We start from the raw sequence: 22348 nt of genomic DNA, 5'->3' as shown, positions 1-22348 counted from the left end.
TGGGAAGATCCCCTGGAGAAGGGAACGGCTACCCACTCCAGTATTTTTGGCCTGGAGAATTCCATGTACTGTATAGCCCATGGGGTCGCAAAGAGTCAGGCACGACTGAGGGACTTTCATTTTCGTCCTGCTGGCAGGAATATGAACAGAAGATTGTCCAGCAGTTTTCAAATGATTAAATGTAGAGTTACCATGGGGCTTCCCAGGTGGCTCAGTGGTAAAGAATCTGCCTGCTAAGCAGGAGACCCAAGTTCGATCCCTGGGTCAGGAAGATCTCCTGGAGAAGGAAATGGCAACCCACTCCAGTATTCTTGCCTGGGAAACTGGAAAATCCCATGGACAGAGGAGCAGGCCAGGCTACAGTCTATGGGGTCGCAAAGAGTGGAGATGTCTTAGTGACTAAACAGCAGCAGCAGCACCAATAACCATACAACCCATAAATTGCACGCCTGGGTATATACCAAGACAAATAAAAACCTATATGCGTGCAAAACCTTGTCCATGAACATTCTAGCCGGCCTATTCACAATAGCCCCAAAGTGGAGATGCACTCACTGTCCACCATTGAAAAACAGATAAACAAAATATAGTATCCTATACAAAGAATATTATTTTCCATAAAAGGGGATGAAATTGCCTTTTTAAAATTTTTATTGGAGTATAGTTGATTTACAATGTTATGTTAGTTTCTGCTGAACAGCAAAGTGAATCAGTTACACATATATCCCCTCTTTTTTTAGATTCTATTCCCATATAGGTCATTACAGAGTACTGAGTAGTGGTCCCTTTGCTACATAGTAGGTCTTCACTAGTTATCTACTTGATATATAGTAGTGTGTATATGTAAATCTGAGCCTCCCAATTAATCCCTCCCTGCTTTTCCCCTTTTGGGAATCACATGTTTGTTTTCTACACATGAAATTCGGATATGTGCTCACACAGGTGAACCTTGACGACAGGATGACAGCTGGCAGAAACCAGTCGCCAAAGACCACGTCTCGTGATTCCATTCATATGACATGTCCAGAACAGGCAAACCATAGCGATAGGAACTTGGTGGTTGCAGAGGCTGGGGGGCCAGGGGGTGGCCTGCCACATACCAGGCCCACCTCACCAGACAGGTCTTACAAAACCAGCAAAGCAGTGGCTCTGAAAAGATGAGAAAAGACGATGAAAGAGTATTCCAAAAGAGCGACGGAAGTCACCATGGGAAAAAAGCAGAGCTCTGGACCCTTCTCACACTTATTTATCGCCGAGTATCACTTCTGTTTTGGACGACGCATGTGATGGGTTCCCAACCTTCCTGATGTTTGTTCCCCAGTGTCTGCTTGGCTAGAACTGTGGAGGTAGAGGCTGCGACCATGTGCTCAGTCCCTGCGCTGGGCTGCATCTCCAGGTCACAAGGGGAGGGGAAGCTCTGGGCTTAGCCAAGATGGGGAGAGGACCCAGACCTCTCCAAGGCCTTCACCCACACTCGTCTGGCCCTGGGCCTCCATCACTATAGTCTGTGGTGGACGTGGGGGCATCATGTGTAACCCATGGGGTGGGGGGCTCCAATGAAAGGGGCATTCGTGGAATTCCTGGTTTGAGGAGTGCTCTCTGGCGAATACGGATTTTACTTTTTACTCCATACATATTTCTGTTTGAATGTGATGCTGCAGAGGTGTATTGCTTCTGTGATTATAAAAAAACAAAAAGAGTAGAAAGAAATACAACCTCAGAGTAAAACACTGGAAGGTTACAGAGTTCTGAAAAGTGCAAAAGGAGAGCCCCTCCAATTCCAGATAATATTTGTGCTTGTTGCTCCAGATTTCTCAGCAACGAGGCAGTGACATAGCCATGACTAACAGCTTGTTTGCTCAGCCGTGTCCGACTCTTTGTGATCCCATGGACTGCAGAACTCCAGGCTTCCCTGTCCCTCACCATCTCCCGGAGTTTGCTCAAACTCATGTCCATGAGTTGGTGAAGCCATTCAACCATTTCATCCCCTGTCGTCCCCTTCTTCTTATGCCCTCAGTCTTTCCCAGCATCAGAGTCTTTCCCAGTGGGTTGGCTCTTCACATCAGGTGGCCAAAGTATTGGGGCTTCAGCTTCAGCATCGGTTCTTCCAGTGAATATTCAAGGTTGATTTCCTTTAGGATTGACTGGTTTCATCTTCTTGCTATTTAAGGAACTCTCAAGAGTCTTCTTCAGCACCACAGTTTGAAAGCACCAGTTCTTCGGCATTCAGCCTTCTTTATGGTCCAACTCTCACATCCGTATATAACAAATGGAAAAACCACAGTTTTGACTAAACAGACATTTTGTTGGCAAAGTGATGTCTCTGCTTTTTAATATTTTGTCTAGGTTTGTCACAGCTTTTCTTCCAGGGAGCGAGCATCTTTTCATTTCGTGACTGCAGTCACCATCTGCAGTGATAACTGGAGTGGGTTGCCATTTCCTATTCCAGAGGATATTCCTGGTCCAGGGATTGAACACATGTTTCTTGCTTGGCAGGCGAATTCTTTACCACTGAGCCACCTGGGAACACCTTTAATTGATGCCTCATTCACTATTTTTAAATGTGCTTGTCCACTCACCTTCATAGCACGCAGCCCACTCATCGTTACTGCATTCAGTGAACTCTGCTAACATGTATTAGCACCTACTGTGTGCAGACTCGGTTCTAGGCCCTGTGGAGACAGCCCGGAACAAAGCAGAAAGATCCTAGTCGTCCTAGGGCTTTCAGTTTCCTGGGAGAGATGAACAAAAAACAGGGAAACCATTAACTAAGATCATTACAGAATCAGCGGGAGCTGGGGAAGAAATTATCAGGTGGTCACAGGGCCTTTGCACAAGCTGTTTGCACTACCTGGAGTGCCGTTCCTGCAGAGACCATCTTTGGCCGGCGCCTGCCACCCTTCCTCACTCTGCACTTTGCTTGCCTGCCTCCTCGGGAGCACTTGTCAGCATTTGTACTTCTCAGTACACTTTGTTTGCTCACTTAATATCTGTCTCCCATCCTGTACCATGAGCTGGGAGGGGCAGTAGCAGGCCAGAGCCTTCATGGTACCCAGCCCCAGCACCCAGTGCCAGGCACATAGAAGGGGCTTATAATACTTGCTGGACATATGAATTCTAAATAATTTAAGTGACCTTCCGAGTCAAAGAGAGGCCATTGGAGGCAGAGGCCATCTTTAGGATAGGATGGATGGGGGCATGGGTACCCTGGATGTGGGCTGCAGATCCAGCCGGGATCTGACCTGGGAAGGGCCAGCAGGGGTCCAGATCCTAGGAGAGGAGGGACCTCCTAGTCTGGGTGCAGGGAAAATGGAATGTGCAGGAGCGAGGGCCGGACCCCTCCCTCCTGACCCGAGTCTTTGGGGAAGGAGCAGGGATTGCCCGTGGGAGTGTGGTATGTGGCTGCCTCCCGCGGGCTCCCCCTGGGACTGCCTCGGTCTCCTCCCAGGGCCGCACAATTCAGTTTTGACCATATTTGCCTCAGAGCCAAGTGGCCACCCTGTGGGGCTGGGGTATAAATATCAGCTTATTTACTCTGTGTCCCAGTCGAGCATGCTTCTGAGGAACGCAAGGCTTCCCTGCTGGCTAGCCTGAGAGTTTGGAAACGGCACCCCCGGGGCAGGAGTCATCTGGAGGTTCTGAGTCACGTTCACTGGGCCGGCGCGTAGCTCCTCTGCCCAGGCCACCCTGCACGGTGCCTGGTGCACTTTCCTCCAGAAAGTGAAACACAGCAGATTCTCTGTGCACTGACTCCTGCTGCCCAGTGGTGCAGGGGCTTCACTGTGGCCATTTACCCCCTCCCATGCCCAGATTTCCCCCTTGGGGAGCCAGCCCTTCCCCACATCTGTCTTTCAGTCTCTGTGGCTCCAGATTCCAGCCCTGCCCCTCTTAGGGTGGGTATGTGACCCAGACCTGGCCAAAAAGAACATTGCATGCCACTAGCCTTAGAGACTAACTCAGGAGTGGACACATGGTCTGCTCGTGGGCAATGAGAGATGGTGAGAATTACAGTGGGAGAGCTGGGCAGGGCTCCTTTCCTGTGGATTTAACCTGGGGGTGGGAGCTTTGGAGCTGCCAGGGTGACCCATGTAGCATGAACCAGCATAGGAGGAAGCAGAGACATTGAATCTTGAGGATGGTATTTAAACTGCTGGATCCAGTCATTCCTGAAGTCAGGGTGAGAAAGCCTGTCAATTCTCTTTTTCCATTAAACCAGGAGGTTAGTTTTCTATCGAGTCGTCACAAACTTAGTGGCTTAAAACAACACTTAACAGATAATTATGTCCTACTTTTTGTGGTTCAGAGCTCCAGATACAGCATGATCCAGACAGGTCCTCAGCTTAGGATGACGAAGTCAAAGTGTCTGCAGAGCTGATCCTTATGGGAGGGTCTGGGTGAATCCTCTTCCAGCCTCATTCAGATAGCTAGCTAAACTCAGTTCCTTGTGTTTATGGGACTGTGGTCCGCACTTCCTGCTGGCAGACAGTGGGGGCAGGGGGCAGGGTTTTTGTTAGAGGCTGCCCACATTCCTTCTCTTGTTTCCCATGTGGCTCCCTTTGGCAACACTGCAACCATGGATCAAGTCCCTTTGGTGTTCAGACCTCTTCAACTTCCTCTTCTGCTGCCCCTCTCTGCCTCCTGCTGGACAAAGCTCTCTGCTTTTAATGACTCGTGTTAGACTGAACCCACCTGGATAATCTAGGATACTCTCCCTCTTTGAAGATCCATAACCTTAATCACATCTGCAAAGTCCCTTTTGCCATGTAACCAAATATATTCAAACTTCATATAGTCACAGGTTCCCAGGATCAGGACACACTGTCTAGGAGGGAGGGGCATTTTTCTGCCCACCCAAGAAATCTGACTTGGGTTTTCTGTCATTTGCAAAGGAAAGGATCTTGATTGATTTATCCACCTTCTGGAGAATGATTGAAATGAAGTGAAGTGAACTGAATTCGCTCAGTTGTGCCCAACTCTTTGCAACCCCATGGACAGTAGCCTGCACCAGGCTCCTCCGTCCATGGGATTTTCTAGGCAAGAGTACTGTAGTCGGTTGCCACTTCCTTCTCCAGGGAATCTTCCCGACCTAGGGATTGCACCCGGGTATCCTGCATTGTAGGCAGACGTTTTACCGTCTGAGCCACCAGTTGGACATGATTGACTAATGCAACTGAATTTCTGGCTTCAGGAATGGCTGGATCCATCAGTTCAAGTACTGTTATAGGGATCCAACTTTCTCTATTTCTCAGCCTATGTTGGTTTCATGCTCAGAATCCATAGCCCTTGGCTCCTACCCTCTGGGTTACTGCAAAGGAAAGAAAATGTGTCTCCTTCCTGCTGGTCCCTAACCTTAGCCAAGCCTATCACAAAGTCAACCTCCTTTATCTTGAAGGGCAGTCTAATTGTTTGCTCTAAAATTCCCCACCTTGGTTAGATTCAGGCTCTCTCTTTGATGAGCCTCATTTTCCCCCAAGGCCCCAAAGAGTCTCCTTTTGTTCCTTCTACAAATGCCCAACCTTCTCCTTGCAGCAGTAAAAACAGGTGGGTGTGGCTACTGCCCAGACAGGAACATAATTAAAAAAAAAATCATTGGGTTACAATTTTATGAAGGAAGCAAGGTGAGGTGCTGGAGAAGAAACAGGAGGGCCCAGGTGAGAGGAGAGTGGAGCAAAAGCCACTGGAGAAAAGTCATGGAAGGAGGCAAGGGACTCACAGCCTGTGAGAACAACCTGAGGTTGGATGCACCCAGCCAGGGTGAAGAACTGTGGCAGGTCAGGAGGGTGAGAGTGTGATCTGGGAGGCGGTTGAGGTTGGCAGAGTAGATAGGAAAATGGAGGGGGATGAATGCATTAACCTACCCCTACTTCCTGCAAAACAGAAACTGGCTTGGCTTTGGACTAGCAGTTTCCTGGAGGGTTGGGAGCCTGAGGCCTGACTGGGAGCACCCTCTGGCATCTCCCTCCCCTCCCCGGGGTACCCCTCCCCCAGCACAAACACACTTGCAGTAACATCCCCGGCACTTCCGCCCCTGCTTCCTGCCTGGCCTCTCAGAATAGCATTTGGCACCTCATTGAGGTTTCCACCTGCCACCTCTAGCCCTGCAGGCTGTCTTCCCCTACCCTTTCTCTCCGAAGAGGAGGGGAAGCCCTATTGTTCCTCGGGTGGTTGGCTTTGTGAGAAAGGGGAACAGACAGGTCCCTGAAGGGTGTGCCCATCACCCCACCCCCTCTTCCCCCAGCTAGTAGTTTCTCCTGCCTCCAGCTGTCAGCAGTCACCTTACTGCTCCTAACAGTGGTGGCATTTCTATGCAGGATAATTGCCCATCTGCAATAAAGAAGGCAGAGCGCTGAAGGATTGATGCTTTTGAACTGTGGGGCTGGGGAAGACTCTTGAGATTCCCTTGGACAACAAGGAGATCAAACCAGTCAATCCTAAAGGAAATCAACCCAGAATATTCACTGGAAGGACTAATGCTGAAGCTGAAGCTCCAATACTTTGGCTACCTGATACGAAGATCCAACTCACTGGAAAAGACTCTGATGCTGGGAAAGGTTGAAGGCAGAAGGAGAAGGGGATGACAGAGAAGGAGATGGCTGGGTGGCATCACCAATTCAATGGACATGAACTTGGGCAAACTCTCAGAGAGGTGAGAGACAGGGAGGCCTCTGTCTCTGGCATGCTGGCATGCTGCAGTCCAGGGGGTCGCAAAGAGTTATACACAACTTGGCAGCTGAACAACAACAACAGTTTTTCACTAATGTATTGACTGCGCATTAGGGGAGGGTTATGGGATGGGAAAGTCCCTCCCAGCCCATCTCCCACCTGGTTCTCTTCCCTCCAGGCGTCCAGGGCCTTCAGCTTCAGCTCACACTACATCGTGAGCTTCTATCTGTTCCCTCCAAATCAGCACGTGCCATTCGCTCTGTCAGGCTCCTTTCTCTCCAAAACATCTTGAAGATTGCCCACTGATCTCACATGGAGCTTGTTCTCACCTGATTGTCGGCTGCGTAATATTCCAAAGAGTGGGGGTGGGTGTGCTCTATTGCTCCATTCCCCTGGAATGGAGGCAAATGTCATGTCCAGCCTTCTGCTAATTCAAGCAAAGGCAGAAGAATCGCTTTGAACAGAGTTGCTGCCACAGCTGCCCTTGTCCAATCCGTGCGCACCGGCTGTGCACCAGGATTTCACCTGCAGATTCTTTCTCAGCACTTGCACAACCCTGCCCAGAGGTCACATAAGAGGAGGTAACTATCTGGGGCCATGATTTTAAAGTTCACTTCCCAAATTCAGTGGCCCAGTTGGAACTTGGCCCCTGAAACGGTGTCACTGTTATTTCTGGGATATCTCCAGAGGACTCCATGTGCCCCAAACTGAGCTTGGAGATCATCTCAGGGTCTTCTCATTTTTCTTTTCCTGCTTTGTTCTTGCCGTGCCTGCTGCCTGCCGCCCCACCCCACCCCCCAAATCCCAGGAAAAGGCTGCCTGGTGCCCCCGTCCCCAGACACTGTTGCCAGGCCCAGCGCCCTGCCTGCAGAGCTCTGGCCTGTGAGCTGACCTAGTGCCCTAAGGTGGGAGCTCTGTTACAACTCCACCAGCACCAACCCCTTCTCCCAAAGAAATAAATACATTCTTTCTCCATTTACTTATTGAACAGTTACCAAATACAAGATCCTAGTGGGGAAGACAGAAAATTCATAAGTCATCACTGGCATGAATTGTTGAATTTCAGTCTGATAAACCCTACTGGGAAATGCCAAGCCCTCTTAGGCATTCCTCTGCCACAGGGCCTTTGCACATGCTCTTCCCTTTACCTGGACCACTCGTCTTCCAGGTATCAACACACTCACCTTTTACCTTGCTGCATTCAGCCCCCACCCAGATCATGCTTCCTCTACCTTTCCTGTCCATTTTTCTTTGTAGAACTTATTACACCTCAAACCTACAATCACCTTATGTATCTCTTACTGTTAACTTATTCATCTGTCTGTTGCTTATACCCCTGGTGGACTGTCAGTGCATAAAGGCAGGCGTTCTTATTTGCCTTGTTCACTGCTCTATCCCTGTGCCTATATGAGTGCCTGATACGTTAAATGTTTAATCGTATGTGCTAAGTTGCTTCAGTCATGTCCAATTCTTTGTGACCCTATGGACTGTAGCCCACCAGGCTTCTCCGTCCATGGGATTCTCCAGGCAAGAATACTGGAGTGGGTTGCCATGCCTTCCTCCAGGGGATCTTCCCAGCTCAGGGACTGAACCCCCATCTCTTATGTCTCCTGCATTGGCAGGTGGGTTCTTTACCACTAGCGCCACCTGGGAAGCCCTAAATGTTTAATGTTTCCCATTAAATGTTTGTTGAATGAATAAATGACCTAAAGGGGGATGTGACCTACTCATTTCTTCAGGGACCAGGAAGGATGGTGTCAGGGAACATTTTCCTGCCACTGAGGACATACTCAGTTTTCACAGGGACTGAAGTTTATACAATTTGGGGGTACCAATTTTAAGAAAAAGAATATATGGTTACATGTACTGAGTAAGGACAAGAGAACAAAGACTGGCATAGCCAAAGGGAAAGGCATTCCAGGCAGAAAGAATGGTTGTGAAAAAGCCCAGGGTGGCCAAGAGCCAGGGAAGAAGGTGAGAAGGTCTGTGTGGCTGCAGCTTTGCAGGGGACCCTGGAGGGAGCTGGAGATCCAGTGGGGGCGGCCAGCTAGGAAGTGACAGGGTGTAACATGCGAGGCAGGCCCTGATTTCTGTGGGATCCCTGGAGAAAGCCCAGAGAGGATCTCTGGGTTCCGCAGGACGGGAGCCCTGCCAGCAAGGCTTTTCTGCTCACTCCACGGGCCAAGCCAGAGCTCTTCCCCCCACCCCACCCCCGCCCCTCAACTCTGCCCGCATAAGCCTCCAAGAATGCATCATCTGGTGTTGAGGAGTCCCAACTCACCCCTAACCCACCCAGAGAGGTCCCTCGAGGCTGTCTGGGGCTGGCCACTCCCCCACCCCTCAACTTCCCCCCAGGCTCCTCTGCTCCAAATAAAGGCTCAGGGGCCCTGGCCCAGAGCCACGGCCAACCATTTGCATCACAAATGAGGCTGGGTTAGGCTGTTGGCCCTGGCCAGCCTTCCTGGTGCTGCCCTCGGTGACTTAAGGACACAAGGCACCATCCAGCTGCTGCACTCGGTGCCCCCTCTCCACCCTCCCACCCCACCCGGCTGCCTAGACTGCACCCCTGGGGAAAGATGCCCAGTTCCCCATCCCCAGCAGGCCTGGGATCCTGACCCACCAGCCCACCCCACCAGCTCAGAAGGACAACGATTATGACTGATAAACTCAATTTGGATCCAGGAGGGCTCTCTGAATGTCAGGGGTGGGGGGCTCAGCATATGACATTCTACCCTGTAGCTCTCACAGCAGCCCACTCTACAGAGGAGGAAAGCGAGGCTCAGAGACTGTAAGTTAGTAGGTTAGTTACCTGCCCAAGGCCACTTAGCTGACAGCCGGCAGAGCTGGGACTTGAACCCATTCATTGTGCTTCAGAAACTGTGCTGTGAACATGGGCCACCCCTTGAGGGTCGTCTGTGTTTGTCCACCATGCAGCGAGAGCCCATAGGCACTGGATGAATAAGTTCCCATCTGAGCTTCACCCTTTCTCCCCAGCATGGGAGTGGGTGGGCTAGAGTCTTAAGTCCGTGAGATCGGGGCACTACCCAGGCCCATTTGTGGTTCTGGTATACAGCAGGTGCTTAATCGGTGTTTTGGGAGTAAATAATGGAATAAATCAACACACAGACTCTCTTTGAGCCTGGTTTGTGCCCTTCTGCTGCAGATTCCTTCCATGGAATTTGGGGGTTGTGTCCAGCTCAGGTTCCCCAGGAAGGAGTATGTGGCCTTGCCCTCAGTGGGGGTCCTAGCAAGTTCTCAGAGGTTCAGCTGTAACTTAATTCTCCGCAGGCCTCACCCTGGGCTGGCTGGGGCTCCCAGGCAGGGGGCCCAGAGCTGGGGGCCTGACCTGGGGAGGGAGTCTAAGCAAGCCTGGGCACAGGGAGGCCCCTGACTGTCTTCTCTGCCTCTTCTCGGCTCAGTCTGGAGTTCTTCCCTGCCCCAGGGCCTTTGCTTATGCTGCCCTCTGCCTGGCCATCTCCCTGCAGCTCCTCCAGGGCTCTGCATTGTCACTTCCTCAGAGAGGTCCCTGTCAAGCTGGTGCCCTCACATATCCCTCACCCTGTCTGTCTCCAGAGCTCTGCAGATGCCTCATCATTCCTTTTTGTTTTCTTGGATTTTGCCTATGTCTCCTTTAGAACTCCAGGAGATGGTGAAGGACAAGGAAGCCTGGTGTGCTGCAGTCCATGGGGTCACAAATAGTCAGACACAACTGAGCGAATGAATACCAACGACCTTTGGAATGAAAGAGAGAGAAAGCTGCACACGCTACATAGAGCAAAATAGAATGAAAAAGGATAAAACAGAGGGAGTCAGATGGAGAGAGAGACAGGGAGAGACTGGCAGAGAGAGAGAGAGAGATGCAGAAATAGAAGCAAAACTGGGAGACAAAGCAACTCAGAGGCAGAGCTGCAAACAGAAACTGAAAGAAAACAGGACCGGGGCCCTGCAGAGAAATGGAGACGGAGCAAGAGGGAGGGGACAAGAGAAAGTGCCACGCATGGTGGACAAAAAGGAAGTGGGGGCCCAGGGCCTCCTTTCAGGGTGACGGGAAGATTCTGGAATTAGATCCTTTTGATGGTTGCACAACTGTGTATATGAAAAGCTGCAGGACTGTACGCTTTACAAGGTTGCATTTTCTGGAACATGGAATTATATCTCATTTGAAAATATGAGAGGACATGAGAGAAACCCAAATTGAAGGACAGTCTACAAAACATCTGACTGATGCTCTGCAAGTCTGGCAAGATCAGGAAGGACAAGGAAAGAGTGAGGACCATCCCCGAGGCTGCAGGAGAAGGAGACGAGATGAGCAAATTCCATGTGGGGTCCGGAACAGAGAAAGGACACTGGGGGAAAATCTGAATAAAGTCTGTAGTTAGTTAATGATATTGGATCAAACTGAATTTCTCAGTTTGGATTGTTGTACTGTTATGAAAGAGAGTAATAGAGGAAGCCGGGGGAAGGGGATGTGGGAACTGTCTTTGCACCTTTTCTCTGTCTAAAATTATTTCAAAATTAAAAAGCTAGAACAGATAAACCAAGGAGACAGAAATGACCAGAGAGCAGCCCTGGGACAGAGGAGCTGCCTGTGTTCCTGGCCTCGTGGGGACCATCGGCCAAGACCCCTTCCGGAGAAAGCCCTAGACTGGGTGAGCCCGGTGTCTAGGTGTCTAGTCCTCTGCCCATGACTGACAAAGAGGCTGCTGATGCCCCGGGGGAGGGCTCTAGTTCCAGCTGAGTGAGGCACTTCCATGCCCGAGGCTGCAGACCCCAAGTCCTGCCAGCAGAGGAGGCTGACAATTCAGGGCGACATCTCCTATCATTCATCTAAGTGTCTCAGCAGTGGTTGGGGCTGCCCCGGGGGCTCCCTTGTACCCGTGACCGTGCCTGTTGATGACTCTGTCCCACGTTCTCACCTTGGTGTGCCCCCCATTACCCCAACAGGCAGCCCTCGGTGCCTGCCAGCTGACCCCCTCTCCCCATCTAGGCTCTGAGCATCCTTCAGCAAGAGGGGAAAAATACCCAAGATTCAGCTTTCCTGTGAAAATAGCCAAGTGGCAGCCCCATGCTGAGGTTGGGGTCACTTCATATTCGTTCCCACAAAGGATGGACATGCAGGCCTGCTTTCTGCTTCTGTGCTGGTCTCTGGGCTCCTGAAGGGACATCCCCCCACCTCCAGCCTGAGACCCCAGCCTTGGGCCAGGCATGTAGTAGGTTCTCAATTAACACTTGTATATCTCCCAGGCACCTTGCTCTCAGGAGCCTTAGTCAAAGGCTGGTTATTTCCTCATCGAATGCTTTTAAGGTTTTTAAAGCAGGGAAGCCTACTTTTTAAAAATGAAAATATACAGAGAATAAGCTCCTAGTACGACTCCCCAGGATTAAACAGGACACACAATGAGATGTGAAGATTTTGTCATATTTGTCACTAATCCTTTTTCGTTTGAAGAAATAAAATGTTACAGATTACAGCTCAGTTCATCTGTGACTCCCATGTTCCACCCACAGCCAACCTCAGTGGGAGTGGGGGCTGCAACCTCCTGCCTAGGCTTTTCCCTACATATTTATGCATGCGTGCTAAGTCGCTTCAGTCATGTCTGACTCCATGCAACCCCATGGACTGTGGCCCACCAGGCTCCTCTGTCCATGGGGATTCTCCAGGCAAGATACTGGATCTTCCCGACCCGGGGACTGAACCCACGTCTTCTGTCTGTTGCACTGGCCAGTGCGTTCTTCACTGCTTGCGCCATCTGGGAAGCCCCCATATTTATGGTGACAGTTAATTTGCAGCGTTGCTTTGTGTGCGCCGTTTACATAGCTTGCATGTGAAGGGTCTCATACAGCGGGCAGCACTCTGATTTTATGCGTTCCAGGTGAGGTCCTCTGATGACAGTCTTGGAGAGGGGTCCATCCTGGTCAGGAGGCTTTCCCCACCCTCACCTCACTCCCATCCCCACAGCTGCCCCAGTTCACAGGCCTGTGGCCCAGGCAGCCATACAGGGCTCAGAGGGGCCCCACGCCAGGCTTAACACTCTGCTTTCTCTGTCTTGAAGTTCTTAGCAACTTTTGTATGAGGGGCCCACATTTTCATTTTGACTGGGCCCTACCGATTGTGTCGCCATTCTGACGACATGGAACATCTGCTGAGCCCCTATCCTATATCAGGCTCTGGCCCAGGCCTGCCAGAGCACGGATCAGCTCCATGAATCCTCTAAAGACTGTGAAAGACATGGTTCCCATTGACCCATTCTGCAGATGAGGACACTGAGGCTCAGTGAGCTCCTGACTCAGAAGCCCATGCCCTGAAACAAGAGGCCCACTTCAAAAGTCAAATCTGGCCCAGCCCCTTTTCTTTTAAAACCAAGGTCTGGAGAGTTGAAGGCTTCTGCAACAGACCTGGCCTGTGCGCCGCAGAGCCACGTTCCGGCTTTCCCCACCAGAGCCGCCTGGCTTGTTGGTGCTGCCTGGGCCCCGGAGGCTGAATTCATTTCACCACACTTCCTCTCCCCACGGGGACTGTCTCAACTTGGGGTGAACCAACCCCAGGGTTAATCAGAGCGCCACTTCCTCTTCCCAGAGAAGACCTCTCACAACCTGCCTGCTATAATTAGCCCCCGGCCTACCCTCCCTGGCTGGGTGTGGCTGGGCCTGCGGCTGCTTCCCTTCTGGCCTTGCAGAGGGGTTTCCACACTGCTTCTCAAGAACCCCAGGAGCCTGCAGGGCAGGGGTTGTGTATGGGGGAGGCTCAGGCTCCAAGGCCCAGGATGGGGATTCCTCCGGCTTCTGGACAGGCTCTCCCCTTCTCCCCCCTGACCCCCTGCAGCACCCCTACCCCAGGGGATATCAGGCAATGTCTGGAGGTGTCTTTGGTTGTCATCGCTGGGCAGGGGGTGCTCCTGGAATCTCAGAAGAAGAGGCTAGGGGAGCTGCCACACAGCCCTCAGTGCCCAGGCTGGTCTCACCACAGAGAATGTTCACAGGGCTGAGTCTGGGGGACAACATAGTAGTGAGTGGCCGGGGGGACAGTGGAGGAGAAGAGGTGGCCAGAATCAGAGTGGTGTCCTGCAGAGTGGACAGGACAGGATAATGTCTCATGGTGACAAGGGCCTTGTTGAGGAGGAGCTTGAAAGGGGCCCACTGAGCAGAGACTTGAGTGATGGGGGAGATCTGGGGGGGATCTTTAGGGAGAGGGAGGCAGGTGCAAAGGTAGGTGGGAAAGGATTTTGAATGTGGGTGAGGAAGTGAGATGAAGCCCGGGAGGAAGACAGGGGTCATTTCCTGCAGAGTCTCACAGGCTGAGAAACAGGAGTTTCACTTTTCGTTTAGTTGCTAAGTCGTGTCCAACTCTTTTGTGACCCCACTAACTGCAGCCTGCCAGGCTCCTCTGTCCATAAAATTTCCCAGGCAAGAATACTGGTTGCCATTCTTCTCTCCAGGGGATCTTCCTGACCCGGGGATTGAGCCTGTCTCCTGCTTGGCGGTAGATTCTTTACCACGAGACACCTGGGAAACCCAGGAGTTTCACTGGCAGCCTCTAAAAACAAAAGTGCTGAGAGGACTGGATGGGGTGTTCAGCTTGAATTGGGTGCCCCCTGGCCAAGTGATTTTGGAAAAATTACTCTTTGGGGCTCCAGTTCCCTCTCTGTCACCCTAGGGGCAGTGCCACGATCCAGTCCTCCCAGGGGCCTCCTGAGGGGCTGGGATCAGGACTCAGGTGGGTAGGTGACTTTCCATTCTGTTCTGAGTGTTTAAGAGTGACCCACGAGAGCTATAAACTTGAGTCCCAAGTGTGGGTGACCTCCAAGACCCAGGCAAAGGTCCAACAAGCTCAGGCGTCATTGCAAAGTGGACAGGTGTCCACAGGACTGTTGGAGCGCCCTCTTCAACAGCGACCCCATGTGGTAGTAAGAGGCCATGGCAGCAGTGAAGTTTAGAGGGAACAGGCCCCACCCCTACCTGTGGGTTGAAGATGACCTAGGGATCCTTGGACCATTCAAGGTGTGGGAGGACCCAAAAAGGAGATTCCAGGCATCTTGCTAACACAGCACCTGGGAGTTTGAGTGATTAAGGAACAAAGAGAGAAAATCATTGCAGTATCATAACTCGGATGAATTTATTCTGATGTCATTAGTCTGGAAGGAAAGTTTCCCGATACTCAGGGGCTCTAGGAGAGTTAGGGGTGAGAAGCGGGTGGCCAATGGGGCAGGAATGGAGCCTGTTAGGTTTCTGGCTTGTTGCTCTGAGAATGCAATCAGTTCCTCTGGCCCCTCCTTGCTTCCTCCCAGCCAGGGTGCCTGCAACCCCATCCCAGAGAAGCATTTCCTCAGCTGGGAAAACTCAGGTGAAGTGAAGGCAGGAAATGGGGGTGGGTGGGGGCAGAAGCTCTCACCATGTTCCCATGCTATAACCCTCTCCCATCTCCCTTCCTACTCAAAAGGTGCTTTCCTTGTGGACCCATCAAAGGATGTCACAGAGGCCACTCAAGAAACATTGAAAAAGAGTAAACAAGTCATTTATCCCTGCGAGAGTGTAGACAGCGGCTACCTGGAAGAATGCACAGCCTTGTAGGCAAAGAAAGAAATGCAAACAAAAGCCTGCTACATGCTGATTCAATTAGGAAACAATTACAAGATGATAAAGCCCAGTGCTGGCAGGGGTGTGGGGAAAGTGACACATCAGCTTTGCTATAAACAGATTCAGAGTTTTAAGCTCAGTCTGTCTTCCTGAAATAAGCACTGAGAAACTGCATATACCCTCTGACCCAGCATTTTGGCTTTTGGCAAAATGTGGCCTTGTTTAAACGTGGAAAATAGAAAAAAAAAAAAGCAAAAGCCAAAACCCCCAGATGCCCTGTGCTACTTTCGGGGGAGTACTCAACTACTTGAAATGCTGACCATGTATTACCTCTTTAACATTAGAGCCGCTCTGTGAGGTGCGTGATTTCTGAGGCTTCTTTTCAGAGATGAGGACCTAGAGGGCCCTGGAGTCCGGCCCTCCCTCCATGGTCAATCAGGTGGTGAGCAGCAGAGCTGAGGTTTGAACCCAAGCTGCCCCACCGGAAAGTTGGGGGTTCCTACCCCACATTACTGCTCTGTATCATGAAGGCAGAATTGTCGGCCAAAGAGACAGCTGCTGCTGTGTGTGTGTGTGTGTGTGTGTGTGTGTGTGCGTGCGCACGTATGTGCGCTGTCACCAGGATGCTACCAGAAGACAAAGGAGTTTCTTTCTGCTTCCTCTTGATGGTAAATGTGCGCCTGCTACCCAGCAGGCATGCCCTGGCCTGTGGTTCTGGAATGTGGGTGAGCTGCCACCCTGGAGACCTGCTGTTGGTGGCCGGTGTTGGTGGGCCAGGCCCAGCCCACAGACCTGGCCGGTGCACGTGCTCTGTGTTTGTCCAAGGAATCAAGCCAACAACCTTCATACTGCCTGGATGGGAGCTGAGTGGTTGAACCGATGCCCAGAACCCTTGTATTTCCCCCGCAAGCGGAAACTCCGGTGGCTCATGGCGGGAAGGTCAGTGACAGCTCTAGGCACCTGTGGCTTCAAGGAGGACATGCCTGTTTGAAGATGCTCTTGGCACAAGGCAGAGCTTGGATTCTCTGCCTCCCGGGAGGGGACACATCCCCACGGCCTGTCTGAGACTAGTGTGAGTGCCGACACGCTGTGAACTCTCGGGGAGCAGCGGCTCCTGTTCTTGGGGCCGCCCGTCTCCGTCTCTAGAGAGCAGGCTTGGCCCGCATGAATTGTTGAAAATGTGGGGCCTAGGCTGTCATGGCTGAGGGACGCTTGGTGTGTGGTAGGCGTGGGGCACGGGGGCAAAGGCCATCCCTTTTCAACGATTTTTCTGTCCTTGGTTCAGCCTGGTGCTCGCGTATCTTGATGGCCGGCCATTCCCTGCCTGTCCCTGTTCTGAGCTAAGAGAGACTGAGCCCCAGGCTGAAAGCTGTGGACAGGCAACATGGTTTGCTTTCACCGTGCTCACTTTCAGAGTTATCCTCTATTAGTGGCAAGTTTTCATGCTGGTTTTCCATTTACTTTTGATGATAGAGATTTTCCTTTTAAAATAAACTTACTTAAAAAAAAAAAAGGTGCTGTTGTTTAGTGGCTCAGCCATATCTGACTCTCTCTGACTCCATGGACTGTAGTGGGCCAGGCTCCTCTGTCCATGGGATTTTCCAGGCAAGATTACTGGAGTGGGTTGCCATAAGCTTACTTAAGTGAAAAATTTAAAAAAAAAAGCAAAACAGGTGAGTCATTCTAAATAAAAATATGAAGCCAATGATAGATGAGGTGGAAATGGTCAGATGTAGAGGTGGCCCCTCAGCTAGGAGTCCTCGTTGGTCCCCAGTGAGATCATCCTGGATTGTGTGGGTCCTGCCCGCCCCTCCCCTTGGGTCTAGGTGACCAGTTCTTGAGTCTCTGGGAATTTTGGCCTCCTCGTCCCTTCCTCCTCTCTCTTTCTTCTTTTTCATTTTTCCCAAACTTTTTATTTTGTATTGGAGTATAGCCAATTAACAGTGCTGGGATAGTCTCAGGTGGACAGAAAAGGGACTCAGCCATACATACACATGTATCCATTCTCCCCCAAACTCCCCTCCCATCCAGGCTGCCCCATAACATTGAGAAGAGTTCTCTGTGCTATACAATAGATTCTTGTTGCTTATCCATTTTAAGTATAGTTGTGTGTTCATGTCCGTCTCAAACTCCTTAACTATCCCTCCCACCATTCTTCCCCGCCAGGAACCAAAAATTCATTCTCTAAGTCTTCCCTCCTCTTTCTTTTTACCTCCTCTCCCTCCTGCCAAGACAGGGTCAGGAAGCATCTTTAGGTCCAGTGCAGATGCCTGCTGTTGCCATGTTGGTTTGAGGGTTTCCTTATGGGGAGGGTGGCTGGGCTGTCCTGGCTGTGGGCTCTCATTTTCCCAACTCTTCCTTTCCCACTTCATTAGGCCAATGCATCAGTTCTTAGCTGGCCTGTTCATTAGAGAGGTTTTCCAGGATGAAGTGCAGCTTAGGAGAGAAAGCGTCATATTTAATAATGACAAGAATGCACGTTCACTGAGTGGTTACTGCAGACTGGGTTTTGTGCTAAGAGCTCCTATGGCATTAACTCATTCACTCCTCCCCTTAATCCTGAGGTCATCTTTGATTCCCACACCCTCTTACTCCCCATCCCTTGTACCCTGTTGACTCTTTTTTTTAAATTAATTTTTATTGGAGTATGGTTGCTTTATAATATTGTGTTAACTTCTTCTGCACAGCAAAGTGAAGCAGTATGTATATGAATACACATATTCATATTCATATATCCCCCCTTTTTTTGGATTTACTTCACATTTATGTCACCACAGAGTGCTAAGTAAGGTTCCCTGAGCTATATATTAGGTTCTCATTAGTTATCTATTTTATACATAGTATCAGTGGAGCTTCCCTGGGGGCTCAGACAGTAAAGACTCTGTCTGCAATGCAGAAGTCCCAGGTTCCATTCCTGGGTTGGGAAGATCCCCTGGAGAAGGGAATGGTAACCCACACCAGTACTCTTGCCTGGAGAATTCCATGGACAGAGGAGCCTGGTGAGCTATAGTCCACCACATCGCAACGAGTCAGACCTGACTGAGCGACTAAAACCCACACCAATAGTGTCTATATGTCAATCCCAGGCTCCCAGTTCACTCTCCCATCCCCGCCTTGGTGTCCATATATTTGTTCTCTGTGTCTGTGTCTCTATTTCTGCTTTGCAAATAAGATCATTTATACCACTTTTCTAGATTCCACATAGATACTTTAATATACCATATTTGTTTTTCGAAAGCTGTTGACTCTTGAGGGTATCTCCAGAATGTGACTGTCTCCCCACCTTGGCCTGTTCCTATGCTGGGCCAAGCACCATCACATTTTGTCTGGATTATTGCCTCCTCCTGATTGTCCACAGGCAGGAAGACAGATCCTTAAATAAAATCGTGTGATTCTGTCCTCACTCTGCTTGAACCACTCCAGCGGTTCCTCACCCCTGTGCAACCAGAGCTCTGCCTGCCTCACCTTCAGCATCTCCTCTCCGGCCTCGCTCAGCTGCAGCCACTCCAGACCCGAGCCTGCCTCAGGGCCTTTGCACTGGCTGCCCCTTCAGCCCCAGAGGCCTTTCCCCCAGGATCTGCCCAACATCTGCACTGCCTGCTCCTTCCCTTCATTCAGGTTCTGCTCAAATGCCACGGCCCTGAACAGCCCACCTAGCCCCCTCATCAAAGGGAACCCCACCTTCACTCTATTCCCATCCCCAACATAGATGTATTTATATGTCCACAATTCTGTGTCCCCACACCCAGAATATAAACTCTAGGCAGGGGGTTTTGTTTGTTTTGTTCTCTGTTGTATCATCAACATCTAGGATAGGGTCTGGCCCAGGGTAGATGCCTAATACAAATTTCCTGGTATCAATGACCAGCCCTAGGAGGTGGGGACCCTTGTTATCCCTACTTTGTAGGTGGAAAACGGGCCCAGAAAGATGCAACCACTTGCCCAGGGTCACAGGATCAACAGGAAGGGGCTCCCCAGAGCCCTTGCACTCCACCCCTTTGGTGTACTGCCCACCTGCACAGGGTGAGGGTCTGAAATAGACAGCTCAAATCCATGCTTTACTGTTACTAGCTGTGTAACCTGGGTCACCCTCTCTGGGTTTTGTTCCTTGTCTGCACAGAGTTAGCACTCTTCCTTCCAAGGGTGCTCTAAGCCTTCCAGAAGGTGATAACTGGCACAGCTCTTAACACAGGGCCTGGCATCCAGCAGACCTCTGGCTATTGTCACTCTCCCATTTTACAGGAGAGGCAACTGAGGCCCACAGAGTCTTGAGGTCACAGAGTCTCTAGGGTCAAAAGCAGGCCTTGTGTGACCCTGAGTCTTTGCCTCAGGGATAAGCCCTTCCCACTCGGCCAGGCCTGCTCCTGATCCACTCTCCTGGTGGGCAGCCCCACCCTCACTTTGCTCTGCTGGGGCTGGCTGGCTGGCTGGGAGCCGGCTGGCCGCGTTGCCCTGGTGCTGGGAGGAGGCTGAGGCAGCCGTACACAGGTTGCTATTTGCTTTCCTCCCCACGGAGCTTCCTGGCCTGGACAGAGGTGGGCATGTGGCCAGGTGTGCAGGTGGGGAGAAGTTTTGGATCACTCCTCTCTCTCTCAGCTCCTGGTGGTGCCTGGAGGCCAGGGCTGAGCCACCTGCAGGATGAGTGACCGAGTGTACAGGTCTGCCCAGATCACATGGGCTTCCCATGTGGCTGAGTGGTAGAGAATCCGCCTGCCAATGCAGGAGACGTGGGTTTGATCCCTGGGTCAGGAAGATCCCCTGGAGAAGGAAACGGCAACCCACTCCAGTTTTCTTGCCTGGAGAATCCCATGGACAGAGGAGCCTGGTGGGCTATAGTCTATGGGGTTGCAAAGAGTTGGACACGACAGCAACTGAACATGCATGCATGCCCAGGACAGAGGGGTTTCTGGGAAGCTGGACTTTCAGTGTTAAAACTGGGAAAGTTCTGGTAACGTACCCTGTGTGGTGGGGTAGCGGGCTGGATAGCAGAGGGGAACCAAACCAGGTCAGTCCCCCCACCCCCAAGCACATTGCTCTGTCCCCCTCAGGTCCCTGCTGCCCGAGGGGGTCTGTACTGGGCCTGGCTTTGACATCAGGCAGAGTTCATTGAAGAATCCCTGTCTATCCTGTAATGATTACATGAGCCTGTCATCTCAACTCTTGGCTCTTCAATTGCCTTGTTTCTAAAACGGTAATAAGATTTTGGTCTCCTCACAGGCATGCCCAGGAATCAAATGAGAAAACAGACATACAGCATTTAGCAAAGCCCAAATATATGATCCCCTTCATGGATCATAGCTTCCCTGGTGACTCAGACAGTAAAGAATCTGCCTGCAATGCAGACAACCCAGGTTCAATCCCTGGGTTGGGAAGATCCCCTGGAGAAGGAAATGGTAACCCACTCCAGTATTCTTTCCTGGAGAATTATGTGGACGGAGGAGCCTGGCAAGCTACAGTACATGGGGTCGCAAAGAGTCAGACACGACTGAGCAACTAACACTTTCATTATGGATCACTGCCTTGTCATGGCGAAGGGGCTTGCATTCTAAAATCACTGTGGACGGTGACTGCAGCCATGAAATTACAAGATGCTTGCTTCTTGGAAGGAAAGCTATGACAAACCTAGACAGTGTATTAAAAAGCAAAGATATCACTTTGCCGACAAAGGTCCATACAGTCAAAGCTATATTTTTTCCAATAGTCATGTATGGATGTGAGAGTTGGACCATAAAGAAAGCTGAGTGCCAAAGAATTGATGCTTTTGAACTGTGGTGCTGGAGAAGACTCTTGAGAGTCCTTTGAACAGCAAGGAGATCAAACCAGTCCATCCTAAAGGAAATCAACCCTGAATACTCATTGGAAGCACTGACGCTGAAGCTGAAGCTTCAATACTTTAGCCCCCTAACATGAATAGCCGACTCATTGGAAGAGACCCTGATGCTGGAAAAGACTGAAGGCAGAAGGAGAAGGCGTGCTGCAGTCCATGGGGTCGCAAAGAGTCACACGTGACTTAGTGACCGAACAACAGTGAAACATCTCATACAGCAGAGCATGTCTGATTATATTGTCAGATGTCTGCTTAACAGCCAGCTACCCATCATTCTCTGAATGCAACCCAACCCCAGGGTCCTTGATCTGCCCTGAGCCTACTGGCTGCATCTTCTGCTCTTGTCTGCTCGTTCGGCTCTGTCAGCCTGGTCTCCTGGCTGGGCTAGACCTGACCCGCCCTCTACCGGCATCAGGGCCTGTCCAAGCAGTTTCCTTTGCCTGAAGAAACCAGCCCCTGTCTTCCCCCGGGACTGACTTCTTCTCATCTTTGGGCCTTGATTTAAAAGTCATCTGCACAGAGAGACCTTCCCTTTCTACCTAATTTGAAGGGATGTTTATCTCCTTGGGAACAGAATGTTTCTTGGATGGGTCACCACTGCCGCCTCAGGCCCTACAATGATGCCTGGCCCAGAGCAGAGCTCAGGATGTGTTCGTCAAGAGGATGGATGAATGAACATTGGCCTGCGAAGGTCCCCAGCGGGTTGGAGAAAGAGCCCAACCCTGTCTTTGAGCCTTGGTTTCTTCATCTTTCAGCAGGGGTGTAGAGGCAGCCAGCTCCTTGGGTTTGCGAGGCATGGATGGGGAGACAAACATGCACCAGTCTGTCCACTAAGGCTGCACGTCGTGGGACTCAGAGATGGGCAGCCCTGCCCGCGGGGGCCCCACCTGCTCCTCCACTGCACCTTTCTCCCTGCGTCCACGGCGGCACCTCTGCACACACTACACATGGATCGGGAAAACAAGACCCAGAAGGGGTCGCTCCTGTCTGGTTCCCCTGAGCTGGGCAGCTCTGAGCCAGCCACCTCTTCCCGAACATGAACATGGTTGCCCGGCCTGGCCTCCCTCCTGCCAGGACCGGGCAGGCAGCTGATGCGTCACATGCCCTCGGCCCCCAGGGGCGGGCTCCCCACAGAGACTCCAGCACGCTGTCAGAGCTGTCAAACAATGTCCCTGCCAGGTTTCTGTAAGAATCCGAAGCATCACTGCCCGATGCCAAACACCCTCTTAAGACAATACCTCCAGGGCCCACGGGCCCATCCCGAGCGCGCCGCCTCTCCTCGGC

General features: G+C 51.3%; 1 protein-coding gene across 1 annotated transcript in view; it reads left to right on the top strand.

Annotated features, from left to right (window-relative positions):
* Positions 1 to 20751, top strand: part of RBM38 (RNA binding motif protein 38) — a 45230-nt gene extending 24479 nt beyond the window's left edge. The window contains exon 4 of the mRNA XM_052650389.1: positions 20455 to 20751. Within this exon, the coding sequence (XP_052506349.1) occupies positions 20455 to 20734 (280 nt within the window). The 3' untranslated portion in view covers positions 20735 to 20751. The remainder of the gene's footprint in view (positions 1 to 20454) is intronic.
* Positions 20752 to 22348: the final 1597 nt, after the last annotated feature.

This window comes from Budorcas taxicolor, chromosome 13 (assembly GCF_023091745.1).
Source record: "Budorcas taxicolor isolate Tak-1 chromosome 13, Takin1.1, whole genome shotgun sequence".
In the NCBI taxonomy this organism is placed as follows: domain Eukaryota; kingdom Metazoa; phylum Chordata; class Mammalia; order Artiodactyla; family Bovidae; genus Budorcas; species Budorcas taxicolor.
Note: the sequence above shows the minus strand (reverse complement) of the source record. Positions and strands in the feature narration are given on the sequence as shown.